This window comes from Engraulis encrasicolus, chromosome 1 (genome assembly GCF_034702125.1).
Source record: "Engraulis encrasicolus isolate BLACKSEA-1 chromosome 1, IST_EnEncr_1.0, whole genome shotgun sequence".
In the NCBI taxonomy this organism is placed as follows: Eukaryota; Metazoa; Chordata; class Actinopteri; order Clupeiformes; family Engraulidae; genus Engraulis; species Engraulis encrasicolus.
The window spans coordinates 34809533-34822984 of record NC_085857.1 but is presented as its reverse complement, the minus strand read 5'-3'; the positions used below and the strand labels follow the sequence as shown (position 1 = coordinate 34822984).

The window sequence follows — 13452 nt, the reverse complement described above, 5'->3', positions numbered from 1 at the left end:
CTAATGCCATTTGAACCGTGACACCCATCCACCTTTACACCCGAAGTGTTTTCTGCCGCAGACTTACATCAACAGAGTTGCCGTGTTTTTCGATGTTTATTCCGGTTAGCTTGACTCAAGCGCATATGGATACTGGGCACCGTCTCCAAACTTTCCCCACAAAAATAACATGTCATTACACCAAACTTCTGCAGTAGCACAAATATGGTCTGTACTCACGAAACGAAGCATTTGGAAGTTTGGAAATAGTCCAGGAGTTTAGTATTATCAACACAAGCTGAATAGCTTCTCTGCTGCTAAAGCTGTGCCAACGTTACTTCCGTCATATGAGACAAGCCCGTAAAAGTCTTCAACAAACTTCCAGACGAGAGTGTTAAAAAAGTTTTCACTGAATTGTGATTAAGGCTTATATTTTCAAGGAAATACTTAAAAGATATTTCAAATCTTACCTACTATCAATTAGACAATGATTTTCGTTATCAATACTGATGCTGAATTCACTTTTCATTGTGCATATTATGAGCTTCGTTGAGGACTCTTACATGCTTGTCTTAGATGACGGAAGTAACGTTGGCGCAGCTTTAGCAGCAGAGAAGCTATTCGGCTTGTGTTGATAATAATAAACTCCTGGACTATTTCCAAACTTCCAAATGCTTCGTTTCGTGAGTACAGACCATATTTGTGCTACTGCAGAAGTTTGGTGTCATGACATGTTATTTTTGTGGGGAAAGTTTGGAGACGGTGCCCAGTATCCATATGCGCTTGAGTCAAGCTAACCGGAATAAACATCGAATAACACGGCAACTCTGTTGATGTAAGCCTGCGGCAGAAAACACTTCGGGTGTAAAGGTGGATGGGTGTCACGGTTCAAATGGCATTAGGGTGATTCTACTCCGAACCGTCGCTTTAACCTGTCATTAAAGACATATTTTTGAGAAATACCTTTTCCAGTTGGTTGCTATGCTATCAAATTCATATAATGACAGAGCTGCGGGAGTATAGAGAGAGCACTTGTGTGTGTCCATCACGGAAAATAATTCCGTGTCCAGGAGCACGGAATTTTGGCAAAATCCGTGCTAATGGACACAGATTTTGTGTCCTTAACATCCGTGTCCAGGAGCACGGAATTTTTGGAGATCATGTTGCCATAACATAACAGAAGTGAAAAAGTAATTGGAAAAAAGTCTAATCAAATCGTATTTTCTCGTATAGTGGGGCATTCTAAAGTATCGAAAATAATCGACTCGCATCGCATCGAATAATAAGATATCGATATTGAATCGTATCATCATGGAGGCTGTGATTTACACCCCTACTGGTAATATACATGCTTTGCTTCAAAAAGAAAATTGTCTGAGGTCAGTGTGGGGAAAAAGTGTTAAGTGTAGGAGATAAAGCATTGGAGAAATTGTTCATAGATATGCATAGCACACTGTTATAAGATGAGCATGGCAAGCAATAGTCTACAAACATGGAATCATAATCCATCTCTGCTTATAGGTTCCTCAGAGAACTTTCAGGTTCCACCTAGAACTTTAAAGGGTTCCACCGCAGTGCCAAACTGAAGGTCGTTGTAGGGAACTCTTCATTTGAACCGGGGAAGGAAGCATTGAACTTGAACAGACCAAAATAAGTTATTTCTCTCTCTCTCTCTCTCTCTCTCTCTCTCTCTCTCTCTCTCTCTCTCTCTCTCTCTCTCTCTCTCTCTCTGTGTGTAACTCCACTCAGACATCCCATCCCATAGAAGCGTTGTTTTGATATAAAACATTTGTCTTACAATAATGTCTCTCTCTCTTTCTCTCCCTCCATCTTTCTCTCTCTCTCTCTCCCTCGTTCAGGACCTCCACTCAGGCAGTCCGTCCCGCAGTAGCTCCTCCTTCTCCTTCCAGAGCACCCCGCCCCCCCAGCAGAGCCCCGCCCCCTTCACCCAGCCAATGCTGAACGGCCTGGGCCGGGGCCTGGGCGACAGCCTCGCCGCCATTGGTGGGGGCAGCGGCAACGGCAGTGTGGGATTGGTGGGCGCCGGCGGGTTGATGGACGGTTTGACGGGTGGAGGTGGAATGAATGGATCTCTGACGGGTGGTGTTGGGATGAATGGAGTGATGGGATCAGCCAATCAGATGCAGATGCAGCACAGCGGTGGTGGTGGTGGCGCCACCCAGGGGAACCTGCCGGCACTGCAGCCCCAGCCTCCACCCCTCAACCCCCTGGCCCTGGCCCAGAGCCTGCAGCTCCCCAAGAGCCTCAGCCCGTGAGTAGGCAGCACATACATTACATTGCATTTGGCAAACGCTTTATAACATACATAGAGATTTGAGTATCTAGAGTATTCATAAGCGTGTTTTATGGGAATCGGTCTGTAGATGTCATAGTTTCGTTCTCTCCCATTGACTTCCATACAGACATCTGGGGTGAAATCTCCTCCCACTTTTGCCACTTCCCGTTCACTTATCATGGTACTTTTCTAAAATTAATTTAAAATTCTGTAGCTAACTTCACAACAGAAACATGCATGATTTGATATAAACCACAGTCACTGAAGAGATTCCCGTTTTTTCAGAAATACATTTATTGGTATTTTTCGTGTAAATGGAGTAAATGTTACCCATACAACTTTCGAGCGATTTCGAGCGATTTTCACCCCAGCCGCCATTTTTTCGGAGCCCCCGGAAGTTAACATGGTTATGAACACTCTAGATACTCAAATCTCTATGGTACACACACTATAGGCCAGTGGTTCTCAACCCTTTTTGAACTAACGTCCCCTGGAACTCATCCTAAGCCTCCCAACACCGCATTGACTTCATCATTAGCCTGCCAACGCCTCCCGTACTACTAACAAATTTTAAAGCACCACCCCCCTCAACTGTATCCTTCTTAGCGCCCCCCTTAGGGCTCCCCAACGCCCCCCTGGGGGGGCTGTACCGCTCCAGTTGAGAAACACTGCTTTAGGCCCATTTCCACTGCCCGTTTTCTACCCGGTACAGCCCGACACGGCACGACTCAGCCGCCGTTTATTGCATTTCGATGAGCAAGTACGGTTAATCATCATTGTTCATCATTAGTTAATTATTTACTAAGTTCTTATAATTCTTTTCATTAGTGTTGTGCATTGGCACTGCCCTAGCAATTTGATTCGATTACGATTTGGGAGGTAACGATTCAATTAGAATAGATTCAGTCCGATTCTATGATGCATTGCAATGCATTACATTTCTACTGAAAGCAATGCAATTTTTTTCATTAGTCATGAGGCAATACAAGCAGTCAGATACTGAATAACGTTTTAATATTGGCTGTTGTGTGCACCAGTCCTGCAGTTTCCAATGCTTTGATGTGCTTTTATCTAATTTGACGTTCATTAGCTCCCGAAATGCACAAGGAAGTAATTGAAGCTTGAAAAAATATGCCGCATCGATTGCTGAATCGATTATTGAATTGTCCTTTCCATTGCCGAAATGATTATTGTTGACACCACTACTTTTTATGCATCCAATGTTATCAATGTGTCGGTTTTTTTTTTTGTTTTTGTCTTTCCAACAGGTCTTCCCTCCTGTCTGAGCACCAGAGGCAGCTCTTACTCCAGAAGCAGCAGCAGCAGCAGCTCCAGGAGTTCCTCGTCTTGAAGCAGTTCACGCCGGTATGTTACCCTTAAGCTAGGTTCACACACGCCGCTGCTAGGTACTAGCTTCTCGCTCACTCGCCTACTCACCACTCGCTCATAGAACGTTCGCTAAACGTTCCTGCGGCTTTAACTGCCAATGGAAAAGCGAGAAGGACCGAACTCTGCATTTCAATTGGTTATTCGCTTACTGGCCAAGGAAGTTCAAATATTTTCAACTCGGAACCCGCCCACATCGCATCGCTTGTACACTCCTCGCCTCCGTCTCGATGGAACACATAGACATTCTATTGACTTCATTCGCTGAGCGAGTAGCTAGCAGTGACGCGTGTGAACGAGACTTTAAAGGGGTATGCCACTATTTTGGGGCTTAATACAGTTAAAATCTTTGGCTGGGGTTTATAAAGGTGGTAAAGTGTCTTATTTTTCATGTGAAGCGTTGTCTTGCTTTAAGACAAGTTAAAAGAGGGAGTATGTCGCTAAGCTAGTGAAAGTCAATGCATCCATGTAGCATTGCTACATGCTACACGGATCCATTGACTTTCACTAGCTTAGCGACATGCTCCCTCTTTTAACTTGTCTTAAAACAAGACAACGGCTTACATGAAAAATAAGACACTTTACCACCTATATAAACCCTGGCCAACGATTTTAACTGTATTAAGCCCCAAAATAGTGGCATACTCCTTTAAGGTGATGATAGACAAGGTAACATCTTGAGCAACGTTCCTGTGCAACAACATCATTGACTCTTGGTTTTCCAATAAAATAACAAAGGAAATTCCCTTGCACAGGTGAGGCATAGTAAATGCAATTTTGTTTTTGTACAGTGTGTACACTTGTGTGTTGTGGAGTGCTGTGTCACAATACCAATGGGAGTTGGAGTTTCACAGGTGGGCTTTCACTTATGCTTTCAATCAACTCTGCATGTTTTTTTAATTATGTGCATTCCCACTCCCATCCTGCAGGAGCAGCAGAGGCTGGTCTACCAGATGCTCCAGCAGCAGCAGCAGCGGCAGCAGGAGCTCCAGCGTCTCTCCTTAGCCTCCTCCTCCCCTGCTAATGCTGTCACCAACCCCTCCTCCGCCTCCTCCTCCTCCTCTTCCTCCTCCATGACGCCCCTCATGGGCCAGTCTCCAGTCTCCATGCTGCCCCAGGCACAGGCCAATGCCAACGCCTCGCCCCAGGGAGCCACCACGCTCTTCGGCCTGCAGGACAACTCTCTCCACAAGCCAGGGGTGAGTTAGCCTTGCGCGCCATGCCAACGTACTTCCGCCAAAAGATTGGCTCCGTACATAGTCTGGTTACTGTTTTCTGTGGAGCGTTGTTGGTCGGCAGGATCTTCCCGGCCAACCCTCTCCAGAAAACAGCCAATAAGCGAAGACACAGGTTGATGGGGGCGAAAGGGGCAAGGGCGCTTTTGACGATGACACAAACGCCTGCGCTATGTTGTTGTTCAGTAACTGTCTGCGATTGGGTGAGAGCTGCTGTCCAATCATTTCAAACCAAAAGTGAGGGCAAACTTCCCGCTTCCTGCAATCGCATCAGATAAAACAACCTCCAGACCATGAATACGAAAGGATATGGTAGTATTATGGGATGGTCAGGGCCAGGCTAGGGGTGAGTGGTAGTGTCCCCGCCATTGACACTGAATAGAAGGTCTGGATCCGGAAATTTAGGGCAGAAGAAGGTTTCAAAACAATAGAAGCATGCTGTCCATAGTGTGCACGTCTGTGGTCCCCCCCCCTCTCTCTCTACTCTCCATGCATATACGCAAGCGTGCAGTATAACACACACGCACGCACGCACGCACACACACACACACACACACACACACACACACACACACACACACACACACACACACACACACACACACACACACACACACATCCGGGGAACTACTACACTCTTCAGCCTGCAGGACAATTCTCTCCACAAGCCAGAGGTGGGTAGTGGTAGACCTACTCTATTATACGCAAATATGCAGTATAACACATACACACACACACACACACACACACACACACACACACACACACACACACACACACACACACACGCACACACACGCACACACACGCACACACACACAGCCAGGGAACTACACTCGGCCTCCAGCACAACTCTCTCCACAGGGGTGACCAGACATCTAACACCAGCTAGTTTTATCGAGTTGCCATCAAATGCCAAAGGTCGTGGCTTCCCTTTCCAGTATGTTAAAATAGCTGAGGAAGGAGCCTCACGGATATGAAACCACAACATGAAAATAGCCAGAAATAGTCAATAGTACCAAAATAAACCTGAGATTCGGGGTCAGGATAAACTTTCAGACATGTCACTGGCGCTTTCTTCCCAAGTGGCTTAGAGCAGTGTTTCCCAACCTTTTTTGTCTTGTGTACCCCCTAAGCATTTTCGTTGTGCCATGAGTACCCCCCAGTCAAGTTCTATATCGCTTTCTCTATCCCAATTTAACTAAGCTCCATACATTTGTAAAAATAGCATTTTTCCAAGTACCCCCTGCAGTGTGCTCACGTACCCCTGGTTGGGAAACACTGGCGTAGAGTTATTGCAGGGTATAATATTGGTTACAGTCCCTGGAGCAATGTGGGGTTTGGTGCGTGCTTTACTCAAGGTCACCTCAGCTGCAAATGAATGTGTAGTTGTAGGACACATGCTGTACTTCCTACTGGTCAGGGTGGGGTTTGAACCCACAATCTTCTGATCCAAAGCCTAACTCCCTCACGTCTGCAGCCCAACTATAAAAATAATGATACTGCAATAAAGCAAGATGAATAGTCTGTAAAGAGGGTTTACAAGCGTGTCTATTTGAACACTTCCAGCCAGAGCGCAGGTGCAAGGGGACATTTGCATGTGTGGCTATGCAAAGGAAGTAGATTAGGTATCATCAGTGCAACTGGACAATCAGAGCAATACACTTCATCTGAGTTAATAAATAATGTAATTGCTTTTGCTCTTTTTTTATTCTGTGGAGCTGCGCCACAAATTCCTTTAAAAATACAACTGTTTCCACATGGGCTGCAGATGTGTGAAATTTAGACCAGTCAGTCACCCATAGGTAGTGATGCAGCTTTGACGTAATGGGCAGGGAGTTTGTCTTGGGATCACTAGGTTGTATGTTTGAATGCTATGGAAGATTGAAAAGTTTAAAAGTCTGCTTCAACCAGGTTTCACTGCACCATGCAATGGAGGATGTACATCTATAATCCCTTATTTCCTGTCAGCCTGGTAGTAGTAGTAGTAGTAGCAGTAGTAGTAGTAAGAGTAGTAACAGCAGCAGCATTAGTAGCAGTATTTTAGTTGTAGTACCAGTAGTAGCAGTAGCAGCTGTGGTGGTAATAATTAAGTGGAGATACTTCAGCAGTAGGATAACTTCAGAACTAGTCCTGGGTTTTGTATAAAGCATCATAGAGCAGTTATATACAGTATTTGCAAAGTGCAATAGTGCGTATTTAAATCTCATGCACTCTGTTTTTCTCTTTTTTTGCAGTCTGTGGGAGACAAAGCAGGGGACAAGAACGGATGATTTCACTTCCTGATCCAGCTGGCGGCGTCTGACTAATGGGAGGGCAGTAATCAGTATGTCTGGTCCCGCCCACTCTTGCCTCTCGTCGCTTCCTACCAGACGAAATCTTTGACACCTTCCTCTCTTTTTCCTCTCCTCTCTCTTTCTCTCTTCCCGCCTTCCACTCGTTTTTTTTCCTCCTCAGTGAATGTATTTCGACCCTGACTTTGGCAGGAGTCGAATCTGAAAACAGACAGTGGTAGTTTGTTTCGTTGTTTTTTTTTTTCTCCCTGTAATATGCGTTTTTAGAGGCAAAAACACATAGGCAGCTTTTCCCCTTTTTTTCAGGACAAGTGATGGTTTTTATTGATATCCCTGTATTTTTTTGCACTAATTGTTAATTTTGTCAGTTCCTTCATTTTTTACAAGTGTTCATGATTGATGTGTATCGTTATGGTTGTTACTATTATTATTACTATTAGTATGATAATTATGACTTATCATATTTTTATGAAATAACTAGACTAGACTCTGGTCATTGATAACTGGTGGTATTTCCAGCTCAGTTTGCGCACTGAAAAAAATCCTGTGTTAATTCAACACTTACAGAGTCAATTTAACATCTTCTAGACTAGAGTGTATTTGGTCCTAGATTACTCTCTACGTGTTGAATTAACAATGCATTTTTTGTGTGTGTGTTAAGTGGACTCTGATGCTTTTTCCGACACCTCCAGAGCAAAGGCCCTTCTTCGAGTCTTCCAGCCTCACCAAAGTGTCCCCTCCCCCCCTCTCCCCCACACCAGTGGACAGCATACAGTAGGACAAGGAGAGAACCACTGGCTATAAGCTCTTTCCAATGTGGCAGCCATGGACAGTTGTCATCATCATAGACATGCAATCTGTGTTTGTGAATCATGGTAATCATTGATGATGACGAAGAGGATGATGATGATGATGATGACGGTGAAGACTAAAAGGCTAGAACTTTTCCTTTTAGGTCTTTCATGTTCGTCATGGTCATCTTGTCAGGCCGAAAATGAAGCTGTCTATGAGAGTCATGGCAATGAATGGCGATGATGGTGATGAAGATGATGGTGATGATAATGGTGATGATGAGGAGGAGGAGGATGATGACGACATTGACAATTAGGACAGTGATAAGGCAAGAACCAATGGTTCGTTGCTCTTTACACTGTCTGTCGTGAACAGAAATTAAGCTTTTTTGTTTTAGGATCACACCAATGATGATGTTGACAATGACAATGCTGGTGGTGATGATGATGATGATGATGATGATGATGATGATGATGATGATGATGATGATGATGGCACCACTTCCTTCCTTTACAATCCAGGGGTGCGATTCTTGATAGTGTAGTTGTTAGGTAGTTAGCAACTCGACTAGTTGCTAATGGGAAATTGCATTGCAACCAACAAAGTAGCTAACGTAGTTAACAACTATGGTTTCAAGAAATGTACCCCAGTCTGAGTCTGTCTTCCTTCCATCCTCCTCAAGGATTCTTCTTCCTCAAGGATTCTTCCTCCTCAAGGATTTTTCCTGCTCCAGCGTCTCCTGCTTTATTCCCTGTCTGTAGTTTTCCACACCAGCCCTGTCCTGGTGAGAATGTCTGAGATGAAAGGAATGTGATTTCGTTTTTACAACTGATATGTTTTATCGTTTTGAGAGTTTTGTTGAAACGTTCCTCGACTTGTGAAAGAGTTGTGACCAGTGGTCACATGTGTGTCACTTTTTGACGCTGTTGTTGTGAGTTTGTCGCAAGGATCGTAATGTCGTAATGAAATTCGGGTTTTTAGTTTGTTTCTTTTTTTCAATATGTACTTTCTTTCATCTGATATATGATTGTATGTACATATTTGCATGACACCCCCCCCATCCCCCTGTCCACAACGCCACCGTACATAGATAACACACCCCACCACGACCCCACATGGAGTACATAATCAGGACTCCCCCCTCTATAGTGTAAAATTATGCACATGTAATACACAACATTCTTCCGATAGATAAGCTCTCTGTAAAAAATAAAATGGTTGTTTTTAGAATTTATTTGATAGATACACACTGTAAAACATTGCAGCCAGTTAAACGTAAAAAAGTAAGTTGCTCTGCTGGCTTACATTAACTCAACTCGAGACTTAACTCAACTTGACGCTTTCTTACGTTGTGTTAACTTACCAACTTCAAGCAGCAGGGCAACTGACTTCTTTACGTTTAACTGGCTGTAATGTTTTACGGTGCAGCTGAGGAAACGGTGGAAGCCCCTCTTGAGATTAAAAGTGAACCAAACCGTTAAAAGTTACAAGCCTGTGTAAATAGAAGGAAAAACTATTCCTGAGCAAAAGTCTCGTCACAGAAAGATTGCCCCATGTGTACAGAGGCAGACGTATCATGTCCAGAAAGTTACATACGTCCAGTCACATGCTGTACTTGTTCCCACCAAATTTGCTGAACTAGCGGATCCCTTGGTAGATCGGGAAATTAGTGAAATCAACTGTGTGGGAAGCACAAACAGAAGGACTTTTTCACTTTCTCAATGTGGTGTCCTGTCGATATGACCAACCCAACTGAGCTCCACTTCTGGATAAGTTAGGGTTACGCCAGGGACACATAGCCTACAGGCGAAACCAGGTGCAATTCAGTGTTCCATTCTGACAGCTGAAACGTCATCAGGTCGTCGCGGCGGATCAAATGGAATGAAACAGTTATGTTGTTGATTTGATTGACCGCCGCAGGCGAAATTCGCTCCTCATTTGCATAATATTAAATGCTTAATTGCTCAAATATTTTCGGCTTCGCTTCACTCCTGTTCGCTTGCCTTTGCCTCCCTCATAGGAATGAAGGTTGAACTTCTCTTCGCTTGGCCAAATTCGTGTGTATGTGTCCCTGGCGTTAGGATCCTTTGAAAACAACGCATATCGACAGAACACCAGTTTGTCAGCCTCTGTCCAACGTATGTACAGCCGTGTATATTGCGCTAATGCTGAAATGCAGCTCGTAGCCAATTAAACGTACCTTATCCAATAAGGTTTGGTACTAGGAGCTAGCAGCTAGGATCTAGGATCTAGTCGACTAGGGATTAGGTAGTGATTTATAATGGATGTTTTGCACACTGTCATAGGGTGTTTGTTCGTATGTCTAGGGTTTTTTTTTGTTATTATTTTTGTCACCGCTCTGATTATTCAGTGGTCATTTTGTCATTAGGATGTCTGTGTTATATTGACTGACTGACTATAGTTGTCCTCGTACAGCTTACTTAATGCCTTAATGTTTGTGAGAAAGTTCACGAAAAAAAGTCCAAAGTAATTCATTCTTATTTGTTTGTTTGCTTGTCTGTTCATGTTATTTTTCATTTGTTTTCTATGTGTATTTGGGTACAGTGATAGCAGTGTGAGGCTTTGTAGAGTCTGTCTGAAGAGATTCGAGCCTGTCCCATTCGAATGAGACACGCATAGGCCTAGAAGAGAGACAGTGAAGATCCCATGGTCTTCATCCTATTATAAGTACACTTGCTAGTGACATGTTGTAACCAAAGTCTTGCAAGTACTTCTAACTAGACACTTTCCATTGTTAATAAATATCATATATGAAGATAGTTGCGGCATGCTCCCTGAAGAAAAGACACTTTTAAACACTTTTTAAATTTGATTGTTTTCATTTTGAGTTTTTTGTTTAAAATTATTATTCAGTCTCTAGATCTCTAGATCATCACATTGACCTGAGACCTGAGACTACCACACTTGTACATGTTCATACCAGTTTTTGCGTTTCACACACAAAGTTAAACATGTGTGAGAGCACAAGCCCAGTTTCATTGTGTGCAAGACTATGCCCTATTTCGTCCCTTAAGTTTTTCCGCATATGATCTATAAAGCTTTGTATTGTTTTCATAAAATGCATGAAATCATTTGATGTTTTTTTATTAGGTTTTTTTTTACTGCACAAAAAGGAAAGATGTTAGTGCTCAACCAAGTAAGAAGCTGGATGTGCAATGTTTCCCCTCGCCATTGTAAAGCGTGGTGCTCCACGGTGCTATGCACTCGCTATAATGGGTAAATTATCTTTTGAGTATGGCCATTGTTTTTGACGCAAACAAAAAAAGTCCAATCTTTATTGCCTATGGTTGCACTAAAAAAGGTTGTTGATGAGTGTCTGTTTTGTTATTTTTTATGTTTGTGTAGCGTTATGAAACGTTGATACAGCGCTGTACATGAAACCGTAATGTGCTCCCAGTAATGTGCAACTCCAAACTCTTTGTGCTAATGCGCCAACTTTCATTCTTTCTCTTTTCTCCCATCTCTCTTATCATCCTCTCCAGCTTGCCATCTTACCATATTCCTCTATCTCCCTCTCTCTCTCTCTCTCTCTCTCTCTCTCTCTCTCTCTCTCTCTCTCTCTCTCTCTCTCTGTTGCCTTAAAATCTAGCCTAGGCAGAGTTGTGCATTGTGTGTATGTTCATGCAGGCTAGTTTCTGCCCCCCACCCCCCTTTGAGAATGCTGAAATTCATCATATTGCCTGTTTCTTGTTCTACTCATTCATGTCTTAATGAACTCTCAAGGTAACTCCAACTGTTCACTCAGCCTTACTGAATGACAGTTGAGGACAGAGAGCTTGTTCAGCCTGATCTCACAGAATTCTGTGGAATGGACACGGACCTTTGGAGCACGAAATCTCGTGACCATAGCACAGAATTTCTGCAAAATCTGTGAAACTGACACAGATTTTGTGTCCCGAAGGTCCGTGTCCATTCCAGGGAATTCTGTCAGATCATGTTGGGTTGTTTTTTTTTCCATGTTTATCGGGTAGGGATGAATGTGAGGAAACTTAAGTCCTATATACGGTATCTTCCATAGTCAACTGTTTCTTGTTAGTGACGATATGATATTAAGTGCTGACGATGTAAAAAAAAATCGCATGTTGGAGAAGCTGTTTGATGGCTAAATGAGATGTTTAAATAAGTTACCCTTGGAGGAAAACAAATGAAGTAATACTGGAGGGAAGTAGTGAGATGTTGCACTGGGGCTTACTCGCCCAAAGGATTTTTTGTTCGTTTGTTTATGGTTTTTTTTATTTGTTTGTATCTTGTTATTTGTTCGTATCTTTTTTCTTGGTTTATTTTTTTAAGAGTACAGATTGTAAAACGGAAATACACTTTGTAAGAGCGTAGTTTTTTGTTTGTTTTTGGCAACTAAGATAATACCTGTAATGTGTTGTTTCATGTAATCCCCTTTTTGTATTACGTATGTATATTTAAATTGCTGTCTAAATTAAGTTTTTTTCCATGAGATGACATATCGGGTCATGATAATTAGCATTAAATGCCATTAACGTCTGACAGAAATTTCACGATTAGACTATGCATTACGTTACATATTTTGGTATCATTTCAAAGACGACTGACGAGACAAAATGGAATGACAAACAAACGAAACAAAGGCACTTCATCAAATTGTTTAGGATCTGTGATGTCACTTTTACTTCTTTAAGAAAATTATTCAAGATGAATTTGCCAATATTTAGATTTTAAGAATTACTGTAAAGTATTTTGATATTTTTTATGTACAATGAAAACCATTTAGATGACTGAAATTTTACTGTCAATAAATGTATTTTACTGACCTGCTTGGTATGATTTCTCTTTTGTAGTAGCCTACTAGTCCAGGAGCCCAGGGGGGTCTACCTAGTTGGGAAGGTTACCAATTTTTATGGGTACTATGATGTCTGGCATGGTCCCCAGATAGAGGAACAGCACGTCTGCCGGGTTCCCTCGGGTGGGTGTGGCAAGGAGGAATATATTCTGGCCACCATCCTACAAAATGCACTTTTTAAGTCAGAAACACGTCATCTTTGCATTGTTTTTGAAAGCCTAAACGGAATTGTGATATCTGTTAAATTAAAGTCATTTTGTCATAAAAAAAAAGTACCCAAAACATGTTTCTATGAATATATTAACCCTTCCAATCATATCTCCATGTTGGAATTATCTAAATAAAAGTGGTCTCGTTTGTCTTTTTGTACCATGTCTGCTTCAAACCTTATGTGAATGACATAGCCTATATTGGGGATGTCATCATACGGGGGCGTCTGCCGGGGGTCCCCCACCACTGAAAATGTCTGGCAGTGGTCATTTCTCTAACAGGGGACTATGATGAACAATTTACAAGAGATTTCAAGTGGTAACCTCACCAACTGATCTAGCCCATTTTTTACCCCCCAGTTAATGATGTCTGGCAAGCCCTGCCCACCATCAAAAACGTCTGGCAGTGGCCATTTCTCAATCAGGG

At 42.7% G+C, this 13452-nt stretch overlaps 1 protein-coding gene across 1 annotated transcript in view; it reads left to right on the top strand.

Moving 5' to 3' along the window:
* LOC134450646 (protein AF-17-like) overlaps positions 1-12786 on the top strand; it is a 96746-nt gene extending 83960 nt beyond the window's left edge. Inside the window, exons 19-22 of the mRNA XM_063200537.1 lie at positions 1839-2251; positions 3544-3640; positions 4591-4860; positions 7134-12786. Coding sequence (XP_063056607.1) covers positions 1839-2251; positions 3544-3640; positions 4591-4860; positions 7134-7169 — 816 coding nt within the window. The 3' untranslated portion in view covers positions 7170-12786. The remainder of the gene's footprint in view (positions 1-1838; positions 2252-3543; positions 3641-4590; positions 4861-7133) is intronic.
* The last annotated feature ends 666 nt before the right edge of the window (positions 12787-13452 follow it).